This window comes from Athene cunicularia, assembly GCF_003259725.1.
Source record: "Athene cunicularia isolate RWA chromosome 5 unlocalized genomic scaffold, athCun1 chr5_part1, whole genome shotgun sequence".
NCBI lineage: Eukaryota > Metazoa > Chordata > Aves > Strigiformes > Strigidae > Athene > Athene cunicularia.
Window position 1 is genome coordinate 35,466,411 of NW_020799101.1, and position 18,076 is coordinate 35,484,486.

General features: G+C 36.1%; 1 protein-coding gene across 5 annotated transcripts in view; it reads right to left on the reverse strand.

Moving 5' to 3' along the window:
* The window catches only part of FSIP1 (fibrous sheath interacting protein 1), an 84,273-nt gene that overhangs the window by 53,040 nt on the left and 13,157 nt on the right, over positions 1-18,076 (reverse strand). For all 5 annotated transcript variants that reach the window (XM_026849600.1, XM_026849597.1, XM_026849598.1 and 2 more), the window contains 4 exons: positions 17,938-18,035; positions 17,098-17,205; positions 10,481-10,645; positions 2,900-3,037 (listed from right to left, as the gene is read on the reverse strand). In XM_026849600.1, coding sequence (XP_026705401.1) covers positions 2,900-3,037; positions 10,481-10,645; positions 17,098-17,205; positions 17,938-18,035 — 509 coding nt within the window. The remainder of the gene's footprint in view (positions 1-2,899; positions 3,038-10,480; positions 10,646-17,097; positions 17,206-17,937; positions 18,036-18,076) is intronic.

Genomic DNA, 18,076 nt, shown 5'->3' on the forward strand with positions numbered 1-18,076 from the left:
CTTTTAACTGACTAACATAATAGAGCAGCATATTAAAATGAAGGTCTACTATTGTTTTGGTACTCTGAACAGATAAGAGCTAAATATGCTGCCCTACTGTAGTGACCCACATGCACAAGTGAACAGCTTCTAAAGCAATCACTGTCTCCTTGTCTGAAGTCTTTGTTCTCACACTCTGTAAGTATGTAAAATTAACTGATGTCAGGAGGAACGTGTCAATTAGCTTTTTTTTGTTCCTCCAAATCAAAGACTGGACTGCATGTAGTTGTATCCAAATTAGCTTTAAACCTGCTAGAAGTATACTGGCTGTGCAGTTCCAGCTCTGCCAGCATAAATCCTGGATATGTGATAGTGGCTGAAGGTTCTGCAACTGTAACGACAGTGTTATCAGTAATGGAGAATATACCACTGCAGTTATGCTGCTATCTGATCTGCACCAGAAACCCCTTTTTAAGGGTGATAAAAGATAACTGGAACAGTATTTGTCCTAACTCCGTTCACTGCACAAGGTAAGCCTACTGCTGAATAAAGACCTCCCCAAGCCAAAGGTAAACGACATGAATTTTTGGTCCGACACAAACTCATATATTGATGTTTTTAGGACTACATGAAAAACACTGAAATCAGCCACACACAAGACCAATTTCTTGCACAGCCATGAAAAATTACTATTTTTCCTTCAATGTAGTAATAATAAAGATTATCACCTAAGAAATGCATACAAATTCTTGATGCTTTTCCTTATAGAATCAAAAACTCATCAGACTGAGGCTGGGGGGGAGGGGTAGTGTCAGGAGATCTCTAGTCCAACCCGGTGTTCAAAGCAGCATCAGCTATGACATCAGATAAAATGCCTGATGGTTTGGTCCATCCAGGTCTGCAAAATTTTCAAGGATGGAGATTTCAGAGCCTCTCAATGCAACTAGCTTCCCATTCTTAATTACCCTCAGAGGGCTTTTTTCTTTAAATACAGCTGGAATCCCCCCCATTTCAATTTACAGATATCACTTCTTTTTCTCCCACCATGTAATTCAGTAAAGATTCTGCAACTGTCTTCTCTGTAACATCTTTGTTGCTACTGGAAAGCTACTGTTAGGTCTGCCTGAGCAATCTCTTCTATCTATTGGCTATGCTCATGTTGATACAGCCAAGTAGGCTGTTAACCTTCATCACTGCAGGCTGCAGAGCATGCTGCTGGCTCACCTGTAGTCTGTTGTCCACAATGATGCCAGGTCCTTTTCAGCAGGGCGGCTCCCTGCCCAGCCAGGCTCCACCTTGCACTGTTAGAGTGCAAGGTGTTCCTCTATAATGCAGAGCTCTGCCTTTGCCCTTGACAAGTATCATATGGTACCTGTCAGCCCAGTCCTCCAGCTTAACCCCCAATGAGTGGCAGCAATCTGGCTGGTCAAGCACGATATGCCCTTGGCAAATCCACACTTGCTATTCCCAATCACCACCTTCTTCATTTGCACACATCTTTTATGTCAGTTACCTATCCTGATGTCTCTTGCTAATGTACCAAAATACTGGGGGTTTACTGTGAAAAAATCCATCTCCATCAGTTTACCCATGCCAGCTGTCAGCTTACCTCAGTCTCATACACTACTATACTAGTTCATCTTCTCCACATGCACATTCTGTGGGGAAACAAAAGCTTTCTCATCTCAAAGCATAAAAATAAGACTAAACAAAGATGCTAAAATCTTTAAAATAGGCATATAAATCCAGGTTTTAACCACTACTGCCAGCTCAGTAATGCAGTAATGTTCCTTTGAGTTTTTCAGCAGTTTAATTCCTGACTTCACCTAAGCAAGGCAACCTTCAAAGTCTTGTACAAAGTTATAAAAAAAAAAAAAAAAAAAAAGGAAAGAGATTTTCTTCCTGTGCTCTTAAGAAGACTCATGAGAGATCCAACACAAAAAGAAATACCAACATCAGCTTTAAGGTCAAACGAAATACAACTGTAACATCTTAGGACACTCCTTTAAAATTCCTCTGCTTTTTAATGTTTTATATGTTTTCTCCCTAATTCTCTTCTGCTTTGTAACTCTTTCAGCACAGATCAAACAGCACATTTACAACATATATTTAAAAACGTGTAAAAAGATTTCTGAAGTCCTTGAGGTTCCCCTGTCACTAGTTTTTAGTTAAATTTCCTTATTGTAACTGGAGAGTAATGTAATCAATTATAAACACTGAAAGATAAAAGAATAGTAATATATTCCTTGAGAGAGGTATATATGTTTTGGTTTGTCAATCCTGGCTCTAGGACTTAGAAATAAACATAATTTCTGCCTACTACTTAACAAAATTATTCTCTTGGATTTTAAATTGCCTTTTCCCTACTCACTTTTACTCATAGTAAGGATGAGATGTGATGTACTTATTCGAAAACAGTTATGAATTTTTACTACCATTTTACTCATATGCTCCTATTTTAAAGGTCCTTGCACCTATGATATTCATGTAGTAAATTAAGTTACAAAAATACACTAAATTAGTTCATCAAAACTAAATCACACAATAACTTAGTGTATACAACATTCCCACCAGAACCAGTCCTTCAAAGAACACTGAATTATATGAGCCATAAAAAAAAATCCTCTTAGGATATATTTATATATGATTGTTTATGCTATCTCCCCTCAGGGGAGGAATAGAGAAGAATAATTTCTTTCACTATAAAAGACACTATGTTAATGGGAAATATGCATTACGATTGAAAAATGTTTCCCAGATTAAGTAAAATTATTTGAGACTTTTGCGTGTATATTTCTTTGGGGATTCCTTCAGGAATTTACACAAGGTTGCAGAATTTGATGCTATTTTAAGACACATGGAATGATAAACTCCAAAAACAGAGAGGAAAAAAAAAATACGACAAAACTAGGAGACTTACAAGATTTCTCTCTAGGGATTTCAGCTGATGATCTATTTCTTTCAGACGATTTTGTTGATCACGTTGTTCCTTATTGTCTCGCAGAACCTTTTCACCTGGAACTGCTTCTAGATTCCTGTTTGCATAAACCAGGCACTCCTGACAAAAGGAAGGATAGGCAGAAGTTAAATATATGACTTTATATTGCTTCAAAGCCAGACAAGTGTGCTTTTGATTCCTATTACGAAAACACTGAAAAGTTGATAATAATGTCTCCATTTCAAATTTGGCAAATGCCTACCTTTTATTATGCATTTTGAAATACAACAGCTTAACATCAGGCTGGACTTATTTCAATAAAAGAATTCCTCCCCTTCACATTTTAAGAGGAATTTCTTAGTCTCCAGAGCTAACCCTTTGATGCTTAAATTTTACTACAACTATAAAAATGCACTGAGAATCGGGGAGACTGAAAGAGGCGTTCAAAGCTTGCTCCTATTAACCACACTGGGATTTGAATTAGGCCAAAAGGGAAAGGAAGTACTGAACTGAAATGACTGTAGGGTTTGTTTACTAGATATCGTGGTAACTGAGAAATAACCGTCTCTCCTAAATTGGAGTTAGATGCACAATTTTTATTGACCTTTGGGGTTACACTTTCTCACATTCTTCAGTAGCTTTGGATCAGACTCTGAAGTTCGTATCAGTTCTGAATACATTCAAGGTTCAATATTACATGTAATTTAGATCATTAAGAACAACAACTATTGGCAAAATAGTGAAGTTATGTTGTAACAGGAAAAAAAAGGGGGGCTTTCTCTTATAAACCAAAGGTCCTATAGAAGAATTTGAGGAATTCAAATAATGGTAGAGGAGGAAAAAAAAAACCCAACCAAAAAAACCCCACCTCTGTTAGTTAACCCAAAGGAACATGAGCAACCATTTAATAAAAACACTCTATTCATTCTTATTTTCAGAATCAGCTCAAGCAATCTTAAACACACACAAGGAAAAGAATTTCAAGCAGCATGTCTAATTGGAAAGAAAAACCATCTTTGCAATTTAACTTTCAATAGAAAATTTCTCAACTACGATATATAAAAAACTGCGGGCATTTGTAAACAAGTTTTTCTAAACATCGAACAAATCTATGAGTTCTGACATTTAAACCAAACTATTAGTTGCCTGAAAACAAACGTATTTTAAGATAGTACAAATCTTTGAATATATATTTACAATCAGCAGTAGCTGGCAGTACCACAATACTAGTAAATTTTCCTATAACAGAGATATAAACATGACTCCTATACAGAACATAAAAAAGCAAAGGACTTACTTAAACTTGTATTTATTAATGCATGAAATGAGGATATGACCTTTACATCTGCAGTATAAATATAGAGTTGGCCAAGCAGCTCTAACTATAACAACTGAAGCTTCCTCTAATAAGAGGAATTGCTTTTACATGGCTTTGTTCTTCCAGTGATTTTAATACAAGTGAAATTGTTCATGGAAGGGCAGGGAGCAACATGATGGCATCATATTTCTTTTTCTTCGAAGAAAAAAAAAAAAAAAAAAGAAGCTATAGCTATTTCTGCAATTACATTTTTAAATCCAGTCTTTCAATCTATGCATATACAAAGGCATTGCTGTGTGAGTAGTTTGTGCTCAGCATGGATCAGAGGTGCAGGCAGGGTTTAATAAGCAATGTTATGAATATATCTACAGAAATACGCAACTAGTAGTACTGATCACTGAATACTATACTATACTTCCCAGTATTTTATTTTGGGGGTTGTATGCATGGACTTCTTCATAGTTTTATGTGAACTCTGCCTCAATGAAGAACAGAGATCAAACTGCAACAATCATCTCAAAACATTATTGCTGTAATACCAGCTAGATTTAAAAAGGTGACAGTGAGAGGGGTCATAAAATCAAAAGAGTTACTACCCTCACATTTTTTACTTTCTTCTCAACACACATTTCTGAAGCAAAGCTTTATGCAGACCTCTGTCCTAGTCTTTCAAATAGTTTCAGGCGTACATGTTTCATTTTACAGACAGCTCAGCAACTGTAAACACGAGCAACCTCTTCAAACTTCAGAAAACGTATCATAAGTTATTTTTCCTTTTATTACACTTAGGATGATTTTAAGCCTGGCTGCTTCTCTAGGAAGACAATAATGTTCTATTATCAAAAGAAATTCTTAACTGGGATAAACATGAAAACTTTATTCTCCGTAAACTTTTCTTGAACACTGATTTCTGTCAAGATACTTAACCAAGTCTTATCAGAGTGTGGTAGATAATACTTGAACTATGAACATTTACAAGAAAACAGAAGTAAAATGTACTTGTTTCAACACTTCTCCATCAACATCCCCAGCTGATATAATTCTATTCAGAGGAGGTGGTAAAAAAATTGTCACCATTTACTCTCTCTGTTCAGCATGATTTTGCACATTTCAATCACATTCCCACTGACTCCTTTTTTCCAAACTGAGGAATGTCTCTGTGTAAGTCATCCCTTGCATAGAAGCCATTCTACACTTTTGAGCATTCTGGTAACCAGTTTTCTACTTTTTTGGTACTGGCTATGAGATCCAGGGACCACAACTGCACAATACTCAAGCTATATGGTGCGCTGCAGACGTGTACAGCAGCACAGTGATATTTTCTGTTTCATTCTGTATTCCTTTCATGATTGTTCCTAATAATCTATTTTATATCTGACCACTATGGAGCATTAAGCTGCTGCTTTCACAGAAGTAGTTCTTACAGACTCATCTCTCTCATTTCTGAATAGTAACTGATCAGAACTCACACCGTATCAGCAAAGTTAAGACTTTTCCCCACTTACTGATTTTTTTAATGTTTCTCAATACATCATGAAATAAACACAGGCAGCATTATATCACAGAAAACATTTAATGCTTAAAAACATATTGTTTCAATTACACAGCATGTGTAGGTAGTGAAAGTCAATTGAGATTAATAAAGATCTAAAAATCTTTAAGATGAGGTAGAAAATAAAATTGATAGATATCTTACACAAGGGAAGATATAATTACTTAGCAACAGCCAAAGCTGTAATGTTCATAATGCAAAATGGAAATAGCCAGTATTTGAAATGGCTAAAATTATTTTTGCATTCCCTTTTCTCCAAAATTCTATAAATAAATAAAACCAAAATCCCACCTAATGAAAGACATTAGTTACAATCTTCTTGAGCCACAAAACTGGCTGATTAGCTTATTAACCTGCTTCTAACCATGCTCTGAAATAGAGATATGTGTCAAAATCATCTCTTGGTGAAGTACAACCCTAGAGTATAGGCTATCAAAGAGTTCATTAATTGAAACATTAGTTTCTTCAGAATTTTTTATCATTTTGAGTATTTATTTAGTTTTAAACTGTTAACTATAGTCTACTGTTATAATTTAAAAATTGAATTTTTTTTCATAACAGAAACCCAATCAAGTAAAAGAGAACTCATCAAGGTAATAAACAACATTAAAGTAATTCTCTTTATAAGACAAGCAAACAGACAGATATTGTTTCTTTAAACAACGTCTCCATTTCCTTTTCTTTTCAGGTAGTTTTCCAGTTTTTCAAGTTGGTAACTGTACTCATCACACAGTCTTACACTTTGTATTCTTCATCCTACCATTTTCCTGTGCCAGGATTATATTCAACTTAATATTTGGGGGGAAGAACAAATTAAGAAAGACAGAAGCATTTTTAAATATTTAATAAAACTGGCACCAGAACAAAGAAATGTTTCAGAGAGAAATAACAGTTCTGATGAGAAACATTTCCATGTAAAAAAGAACATTAGTCATGGAAAAGCATTCTGAATCCAGCTGGACTCATTGCACAAAAAGATGAATCTGAATGCTCCTCTGGAACAGCTCAGCTATGGTACCATAGGATAATTAAAGCCAGTTGTTACAGACTTCACAGTCAGACTATAGATCTTATATCCTGCCAAGTATCTTCCAGTGGCAGAAGGCAGCTCTCCCATTGAGCCAGTGGTGTTCAAGTGTTTGCATTTTAAAAGTTATATGTAATGCAGTTCTGGGAAGAAAAAAACATGCAGCTTTACGATATGCAATTCTAAACTAATTTTGGTTTAATTACTTCTAAAATTCTAAATGAAAATCCAAGCAGATGATTTACACACTAACAATTTCTCCCAATGTTGCCCATCACTAATGCACTGTACCCTACTCAACCACAACAGATGAAATCCACATTTGTCTCATGGAAATCAGAAAGAATTTCAGCACTGATTTTTAGAATAAAGATTGATATCACTGAAATTAGCATCTTCTCCAAAGGAAAGGACATCCATCAGACCTGTATCCTGTAGCAACTATACTCATTCAAAATAAATTCTGCACATGCAGGATATATTTTTAGCTCTCTCCTAGTATCTTAATCTAAAAAAAAAGAAAAAGCAAACTTTAAAAAAACAAACCCCTAAGAAACAAATTTTTCAGTACATTCAAGTTTGCATTTCATAGCACCTGGGCCAACATCTTTATCTAGCAATTAAGTTTACAGAATTTACCTCAGTTATATAAGAAGTAGTGATACAATCTAAACAAACTGAATAAAAGAAATCAATAGAAACTAAATCTGAGACTTCAACAATACCAGCTTATCACTCTCAGTTTTGAATACTACAGATCCCCAGTCTCATCAACAAATATTTTGTGTCTCACAATATTTAGAGTATATGTGTGAAGGTGAATAAAGTAATTCCTTCTTATTTAATTCACTCTATTAGTAAATTAAATGTGTCTCACTTCAAACTGGTTTTACAGAGAATAACAGTCTTCCAGTGCTGATAGCTAGTTTACTTCCTCATTTAGTTGGTGTGGTCAGCTGAAGAAACAATTGACAATCCTGTCATTAAACAGGTGAAATTAAATCCATCAAGGGGCAGACAGCCCAGAACTCTTACTGACTTTGTCTCGCATGTGGCATTCATGCTAACATACCACAAAACAAGATCTTCCTTTAGCAAAAACACCATTCAACTTGTTTCTTCAGACCCTTTTTGGGTAGGTATCAGCTGCCTTCAATCAAGCTCCAAGAAACATTCAGTACAAAGAATTCTGATATTTCTCTGTGACCGGCCTGTTTTCTAGTATCAGAACCTGTGCTTCAAGAATAAAAACACCCAAAAGCAATTTCATTAAAACTTCCAGTTTATAACAATATTGATCATGATAAACAAGGCTCTTTTAAAAAGACCGTGAGCAGCAAGAAAAACTACTTGTTAAAATAAATTTTTCTTGCCTTTTGACAGGAACCTCTCTAAACTCTAAATAGTCACTAATTTCTCAGCTACTGCTGCACATTACTTCCTGTGTTTTTGAAAAAGCAACCCTTAAAGGAATTTGAAAATAAAGTGTTGAGAATGAACTCACATAACCCAATTCAGAACTTGACCTGTTGTTATTGCTTTGTATGAATTGAAGAGTGATTTTTTTTTTACCTACCAAAACAAAAATAACCATAACCATGAACATAGGACTAAAGGCTAGACCTCATACAAAGCTTCCACAGTAAGCAATCAAGTTTCTGAAAGTTGAGACTACTATTTTCTCCTCCACTCATCATTTTTAAAAAAATCAGCAACCGAAATTCTATGTAAATATAAACAAGCCCATGTCACAGTGCCAAATTGATTTGGTAGATGCAATCTGGGTCCATGAAGAGCTTAATACTGACTTGCCTAAAGTCTGGATCACAATGAAACTAGGGCAACACCCTGTCTGCTGCTGAGAGAAACAGCTCTGGACACACAGAGTAGCAGGAATGAATGCACCTACGGGATTTCGGGAGTCAGCTGGGAAGGCACTTGGAAATCAAGACACTTATAAAATTAGACAGCTGCAGAGTAGGAGGGTTTGCTTTTCATTGTTTATTTTGTTGGGGTTTTTTAAATTAGTGTCCTAAATCCAGTTTTAAATAACTAAAGCCTCCTACTCATGTCAACTTATATTTATTCTGTTTAGCTCTTTCTCTAAATTTATAAAACCACATTTAAATAGTCCTATTCTTTGGTAGCTTCCATTAAAATGACTCACATATTTAAGTTTATCTGAACAAAATAAAAAATGACAAATGGAATCCTGTATTTCCCAAAACTACAATGTCTGAAAGCCTTTTCTATGCTGTAAACTAAGTTGAAGGGCAACTGCTTTTCACTAACGAAGGACAATTTATGGAATTAGCTATCTCTTTTTGGTTGAATTTAATATTATTCAAAAAGATAATGCATTACTCTTCAATAAGCATACACATAAATGCAAGTTCCTGAATGCTTCTGAGCTTTTACCTGAAAAGGAAGCAACAACAACCTCTTGGATAGATGTTCCCAGAGTGTCCATCATCATAAGCAGTCACACCAACTTCAAGCTGATGTCCCCTAACAGTGAACACGAGATCCAGCAATCATTGGCAAGCTCAGGCCCATGCCCCTGAAGTGACTGGGCACCAACTGCATTTGCCTAAGTGATTACCCACTAGAGGGAGTCGCTGTTTCACACATTAAATCCCAGTTGGTAAATGATCAACATCAAAAAAAGTGACTCCTCTGTCGGAGCACCAGAAAATACTACTATAAGTAAAACAAAACGTGAAGTTCAGAAAGAAGGCAGTACAAAAAGTGACATTAAAGTGCCTTTAGAAAATAAAATAAAATAAAAAAAAAAACATAGGTATTTTAGCTTTTCAGAGATGTTTCTCATACACTGGTAACTGAAAACAAGTTTTGCCAACATACGCTCCTACAGAGCCTCCAATATAATGTATGTTCTCCAATATGTTCTAGCTATAAACTGTAAATTTTACAGAAGTAAACAAGTTTTGTGCAAATTCGTGCAAAATGGGATTTATGGTACTTCATGTCGTATTTCCCCCGTAATGTCAGGGGCAACATTACTGGGGCATGGGATAAATTGGAGTCTTCTATGCACAAAATTCAAACAATCGTTTCTCAAGGCCGAGGCCCCAAAGTTTCTTAATACTGCTGGCAAGGGAAAAAGACAAAGGCCATTAAAAACAAGGGACATACAATTTCAGTTGATTTTCCACAGTCTTTAACATTGTTTATCAGTAACTGCTTTATCTTTCAGATCATAAGCAAAGAGGGACTTTTGGAATCCTGAGATAAAAAGAAACCTAATTCTAATTTCCAAAGATCAATTACCATGGGTGATGTGTTTACTATGCTGACAAAACCACTGAGGCCTTCACACAGAAACATCAAGGTTACCAGTTCCTGCATATGAAATGTCTTGTTGAAAGTGTGGAATCAACAAATATTAGAAACAAGACAGTACTTGACCACTCAGAATAGCAACCTATTATTTTTCCATATTATTTCTATAGCCAAAGATTTCACTTCATTCTTTAACACATACACTTTGATAACAAATAGAAGATACTAAAGAAAAAAAAGAAAAAAAAAAAAAAACAAAAAACAAAAAACAACACAGACCCATGCTGTATTTTCATTTACATCAGATCTCAACACACACTTCAAACAAGAAATCTGCAGCATGAGCTCTGTTCTGTAATATACCTGATAAACCTGTCTTGGAGATTTTGAGCAAGAACTGGAAATCACAGAAAAACCTCCATCAGATCGTAGTATTTGAAGCTTAATGTCTATCTCCTTTAGGTGATGATATTCCATTGGTTCAGGTGTGTATGCTTCTCCTGGTGCTAGCCAGCCAGATACATCCTCCTATTGAAAAATACAGAAAATATTTAATCCTCATTCCCAAAGGAAACAGACTTTAAAGGCAGTTACACATCAAGGGTATTTATCTTTCAAATACACCATACTTAAGAATAAAATGTAAGTTTTCATCTATGTCAATATATAGCTGAACACTGCCAAACATTCCTGTACGTAGCACACTCAAAAGCAGATGTGACAGAACAATTAGAGGCATACATTTTTCACTTTTTTAAATATAACCAAGCAGCAACTTAAATGCACTTTAAAAGTCTATTTTATTTTATTTTTAGAAAGTACATGAATCTACATGCATTGTTAAAATATAATAGTAAAAAAGGTGTTGTGTTAACCTAAACAGACTCCTGCTATTATTTTACTTCTATAAAACTCCAAAGCCTGTGTCCTTACTGACTAGCCACTCAGAAGTCCTGAAATAAAATTGTGTAAGGCCAGTTGCTTTGCCTCCATGCCAGCTGGCCAAAGAGCAATCAGACAGCTCCCAAGTTCCCCATCCATTCTTCTGAGGGTTATACAACTCCCTTGGATGAAGTTCTCTTACACCCAAAAGAAACAATTTGGATAGCTAATCCCTTTTTTCTTAATGATGCATCTCACTTCATAGCCCCGTAGCCAAGTCAAAGCTTTAAAACACTCTCATGCCATACCATGCCATCCCTATCGCAGTTCACTCCCACGGATGCAAACTCTTCCCTTGTTGCAGTTTCTGTATTTATTCCATATGCCAGTCCCAGCTCCCTTTTGAAGGAATAATTGCTTGTCATGGCATAACTTGCATATAGATCTTGCTGTCCAGTGCTACACAGTAAGCACCACTTTGTGATGCCACTGACAAGAAAATCAATTTAGGAGTGTTTTGCTCCTTTGCAAGATAGTGCAGCGTATAGAGACAAAGAGGAAAGCATCTGGCAGATGTAGATCCACCAGTCCTAAGACAAAAAACATAAAGAACCTGCTATAAACTCACATTTTCAATGCTAATATTGAAGTGGAAAAGCACAGCCCTCAAACTGCACTAGAACTGTCCTCAACACCATCCTAAATCCTTCTGTTACACCTCGCATCTCAGCACTCCTTGCTTGCACACTTATTCTGGAGACACCATATTACAGCTTAAACCCAAGGAACTGTACAGAGAGTTGACCATATAGCAAACTCAAGACAGCAAAATATTTTTTACTTTTAAAAAAGACAAATGCAAGTCAACAGGTGTAAAAATGAGACATTCTCAACTACACTGAACACATCTTGTCAAACTCCCACAATGAACTTGCATCTCCAAGTCTGGCAGCAAATGCAGACACACATCTATTCTGGTACACACGCAATCACACCTGCACAGCAGCACATTACAAGTCCAAATAAAGTGGACTATAACACACTACTCTCTATTTTCCTCTGAAGAAAGTGGAAGCAAGACTCCTGTGCCTGTCAAACAAGGGAATACAATCAGCAGCTATGTCTAATAGGACAACCACTTTCCATCTCATAAGCAGTCAAAAAGAGAGAAAGCCTGGCCAAAACCAGGCTTGGAATGAAACTGCAGAGATTGATACTATGACAGAAACCACCTGGAACCAAATCTCAAAATGAAGGTATGAGACATGTGTCACAACACTTGTGGTGTATCTCAAGAAGAAAACAGAACAGCCACAAGTAAGTGAGGGAACTGCTCTGAGGTGAGTAGCTGCCACCTTTCTAGAGCCCCAGCATGTTATCACAGAAACACTGGGAGAGACAGAGAGCACAGAATTATTTTTCTGATCATGTTTTACATGATTTTTTCCTCTTGATAGCAGTAACACCTGCCTACCCAATATGAGTATGTGCTCCTAGTACAGACAGTTGCATATTGTGAGTGAGCCTGGCCCGCTTAACCTAGACAAATAAGCTCATACTCACAAACAGACAGTTCTCCACTGCAAGCTGGCACTCCTGTCTCCCACTCAGGGGAGCAGGTTTGCACAACCATCATTCACTGGGAATGACACTACCAAACTACATCTCTGTCCTGACCACAAAGAAACACCAGGTAGTACCTTAGAAGGGCACGACAGGGATGTGTGGGAGGACTTGAGTACATTGCTGTTTTCTTTTCTTTTTCCTAACAGAAGAGGGCCAGCACCTTGCCCTAAGACTTCAACATCCGTCTTGCAAGGGATTCATGTCCACCACTCCTTTACAGCTTCCAGATTAGTCCTCTGGCTATTCAAGCAGCCACATCCACACAAGAGAAGGAAATACCAGCTTCCAATTACAATACCACTGCTATGAGGTCATCCCTGGTTCATCCCCATTACCCTAAAGCACGCTGGCTGCAAAAAGAAAAGAGCATACCCCAAACACCTGTCATAAATTACCTCCATACTAAATTAAAAAAAAAAAAAAAAAAAAAAAAAAAGGAGAGAGAGAGAGAGAGAGAGTCATCTCTTTTGTGAAACAAAATCAGTTCTTATAATGCCTTCTCATACAAGTATGATGACACAACTGGTAAGCCTGCTCAGACATGACCTGACTCCAGAACAGCCACTCAGAAATGTCTCTAGAAGCTTGCCAGCTCAGTGGAAGCATCTGTTCAGGTGAGACCGTGACCTTCACAACATAAGTATCAAATGTGGTACTACACTTGTGCTATGTGAATCACCCCTTAAACCTGACACTGAAGAGCACAGGCAAACACACAGAAATTACTCTACAGGAGTCAGTTAAGCTGCAACCAGCTTGTTAGCTCAGTGTCTATCTGACACTCATATCCCATGTTCCAAGTACCCAAATTACTCCAATAGTCACTTTACTCCAGGGTTAAATTGACTCACACATTCTCTTTAGTATTTTCGAGATGGCTTTGCTTGGAAAATAAGCTTCTGACCTGTCAGTGTTTCCTGTGTGTTAACTCAGAACAACACTTTTATAACAGCATATTCAAGTGTTTATTACTGTGGAACATCTGAAACAAATTATACCCCTGCAGCTTTGACAATTAGATTAGCATGAATATGTACTTCTAAAATATTTTAAATACTCATAAAACACTTTTTTTAAAAAGTGAAAAGTGCTGTTTGGGTATTTGATTAGTAGTATGAGTCAAATGAAATTATCTAATCCACATTACGTTATGCAGAGGAATTCATGCAGTATATCCAGCTCTGCCTTGATTGATAACCTCCAAAACATTACTTTAGCCAGTGTAGTTGCACCAGCTTTTTAAAAGTCAGAATGAAATAAGATGAAAGGGGCCATCAGCTGGACAGTTACCTGGGCTAGCTTGAAGCAGTCTAGATTACTCATTAGCTGATAATTTCCTCATGATCTTTGTTATAAAGCAGCCACAGGAAATGCTTCACCCATAATATAAATCAAATGTGGGAGAGGAAGAATCTATCTCCAGACTAGACAGCTTTAAGTAACTAAATATTATCCTTTATTCTATTCTACTTTGGCAGTAGATTTAGGAGCTGTTTTCTTTAAAGAGATCTAGTACAGACTAGACTAACACACAAATTATCATTCACATTCTTGTCCATTGCATCAAGAACATATAGGAACACACATGTGCTGTGTAGCGACCTATTTAATATCTGATATAAATAGTAAAATCTCTATAGATACATGCCCACATGATAGCAACATGTGCCAAATAGAAAATTTGGATAAATGTTATACTTTGCCTTTGCCTTGATGCCTTCAGAATTGGTGAAAAAAAAAATGTACACCTTGATAGTCAGAATTTGCATTAGCTATTCTGCATGAAAGCCTCTACATTTTATGAAGAAGACTAGCTTGAAGAAAAAGAAAGCCCATTTACATATTGTGAGAGAAGGCTTTTGCAATCAGTAAAATAGTATTTTTAAAAGCCACTATTCTCTAGGTCACAAAGCTACAATGTTTACTAACAGAATACTGTTTAAAACCTCTTCAGATCTTTAAATGCTGACATTTATGAAATGAAGGACCATCTCCTCAAATTGAAACATGTCTTTGATCAGAAAAAAAGAACAAAAGAGATGGTATTTTTAATCAAACACCAACCTTTCCAACAAGAGGAGAGAAACAAAAACCAAACAAAACCCCCACAACCCTCTCCCCACAGTTTCTTCCTATTCAAAGGATGGATGAAGTACTCCTTCAGATGAACATTTTGTCACCCTTATGTGAGACTATAATGTCAAGCCTGTTGCAAACAGATCTAATAGAATACCTTGAACATTTTCCTAAACGCACAGACAAAAGCTTAATTAAACAATGATCTCGTGAGCTTTACCTTTCTTCTTCTAATATGCAACAAATTAAAAGTACAATAAAAATCAACTCTCCTAGCCAGTAGATCAACATTAGACCAAAGAGCCTTCCACTGCATTTTTTTAATGATAAACTATATCAGCTAAGTCAAACATCTCTGTGCAACGTCATTAACTGACGAGTATTTTACACAGACAAATAAGTCAGTCTGCAAGCTCAGTGTTCATGCCCCCCCCAAATTAAATAAGCTTTCTATGTAAAATGAGGGAACAAATGCCAGGTCACAACAGGAAGATGGTGCAATTTTACAGAAGTCGAAGTTTTCAAGTCTCATGACCACAAGCACTGTGTGGCTGATAGTTTTAAACCTTTGCATACCAATGACCACCGAATGTTATGCTTTCTGTGCTTCTTCTAACTGTGAAAGAACAGTTATTGTTAAAATACTGTTAAAATGTACATTTATACAATCTCAGTCGTTTGTTCATCAGGTTTTCCTGACTGATATGGACTCCACTTATATTTGCCTCACAAAGCTCTGAGAATGCCAAAACATAGTGTATATTTACTAGTTTCCCTAGAGTACAGAGAAAAGTTTTGGACCACAAACTGAATGAGTTTCAGCCCAGAATTCACACTGAAGTTGGGTAAATCACAAATCTGTTTAATGTCACAAACCATGGGTTGGTTAGTTCTCTGTTTCCATAACTAGTTTGGATTCATATGAAGAAAATCCTGAGCTCAGCTCCTTACCTCATTTATAAAGATGGATCTTAGACACATTTTAGAAAAGATTAATGAAGAGCATCACCTCTTGGATGTCTTCACCACCTTATTAGAAAATAACTCGAAATAAAATATGGGAAGAGATAATTTAAAAAAAAAATTGCATTTGCTTTTGTTCCTTTCTCTCACACCTAAGTTAATCTACTGAAAAATAATTAATTCCACATAATTTTCAATGTATAAATTAAAACAGAAAGCAGACCTTGGATATATTTTGTTCATTCTACACAGAGTTCACATCTTTCTTCTTAGGTGCTGTGATTCAGTGTATACTTGCAAATATTGTGAAAAAGTTCATAACATTACTACAGACTTAACGTACATTTTAATGTAAAACAAATTAGGAAGGTCACCTAATTTCTTTACACAAAGCAAGCGCCTCCCCCAATATTTTTTCTTATTTATTAAAATCCAGGTTTCTTGAAGCATTACATCAAGTTTACACAGTTTGAGGATGTTCATTCTATGAAAACACGTATCTTTACCATGTTCAATATAGAGTTCAAAAGTACTGTAAGTTTCTAGTACAATTCATATTTCAAGCCCAATTTTATTTTCCCATCCTAGCAGCCTTGATTACTTCTGTAAAACAACAGAGCTCCCGAGAACTCCTTCACTGTGACATTCCCCTCAAAGCAGTGTAAAAGAAAGTCCATCTCCTTGTAACTGGGAGATCAAAAGACTATTCGATGTCTTCACATTATTGGGAATCATTTGGTGGCACAGACTCTCCTAGAAGCAGTGATTGGTAGGACAACCAAACATGCTTTTTTACTCTCCATGAGGAAGGGTATTTCTGTCTACTTCAGCTCTTGCTGTCCACTGCAGTATGCAGACTATACACTCTTTACCAATATTATGTTCAAACATAAATGTCTAATACTTAATCAGACTTTGGCTCCTCTGTATACTTTTAAGACAGAGTGAGTTGAAAGCCACCCAAAGATGTCCTGTTATCTTTCTAAATGGACACATAAGCTCCATCAATATATATTTCCCCAATCGCTGCATTCTGAAGTTCATGTCCTCAAAAAACTCTTGGGAGTTTAAGTAGTTGTTGACTCTTCTATCTGAGACTGCAGGACTAGCCCCTCAGATTGATAGGCTGCAACTTCACATGTTCTGCAGAGAAAACAGGTCATCTCTTCTCCAAGTGCGCTTCTAAGGCTCCTTCCATGTTGAACTTTTAAGTTCTGCTGTTTTTCTGAGGCCAGCCATGTCCAAGTGTGAGTAAAATGAACAGAGAAACCAAAGAAAATTCCTTCTTGGAGACAAAGCTAATTGGATTTGTCCAGCTTTTCTCTCATATCTCAGTAGCTTACTTCACGGTAGGACTAAAACCAAATCAAATTTAGATTTGCCATAAAAATATGCCAAATACAACACAGCAGTACAAATTAAAGTTGCCATACCTCAAGACTTTGCAATTCAATTCCATCTTCTGTATCTTTCAATAGTTCAATTAGCCTTTTCCTTTCTCCCTCAAGCATAACAATTTGGTTTCCTGAATCCTTTGCTAGCTGAAATATTTACAAAAAGTAAAAATAAACAAACTTTAGAACTCCATTAACTCAAACAGCACCAAAACAAAGTTTTTAAACTCTGTGAAATTAACATCTAAATCTTGCTTATTGCCATAATACAAATTAATACTGACAGAAAAAACCTAGCAGCCTACATATAATAAATTGATAATCTTGTAACAGTCTTTGACATAGTGAGGGTGCAGATATTTTTCTCTGGATCAAAAAATCATTATAACTACTAGGTCTTCACAGAAAAAAAAAAAAAAAAAAGCCTGAAAAAGCTGTTTTCTGACAGTAAGAAGTCTTCTGTAAATAAGGGTCTCATGCAGGCTACACATGAGTAACCTGCATACCAATTCCTTACCTATGCATCAGAACATCTTCTTCCTTTAACTTAACAGTAAATACATTTAAAGAAAGTCTTAGGGAATGTTTGCCCTCAAAACAAGCTATGTACAGGCACAAATGGAACAACTGTTTCCAGCGCTCTTTAGCAAATACATATAAGCAGTACATCCCCACCAATATAAGCATCCAAGATGAGAACTATCTTATAATCTGCCATAAACAACACTTTTTAACATCAAGGGTTTTTTCATTTATGCCTAATTAGCGTAATGTTATGTTTCTGACTAAAAAACCCATCTGTCTCCAGACATACTTATATACTATTTTTTTCATTTAACATTTAACAAAATGTTAATGATTTTATGCTTCAATGCTTACCTCAATGTTCTTTTTAATGAAATCCTGATTTTTACTCTTGCTATATGTTTTTTCTGTTTGATTAGGAAATTCATTTGTTTCTAATTCACTTGGATAATCTGAAGTTTGGGGAAGAAAAGTTGCTAAGTTATGATCATTC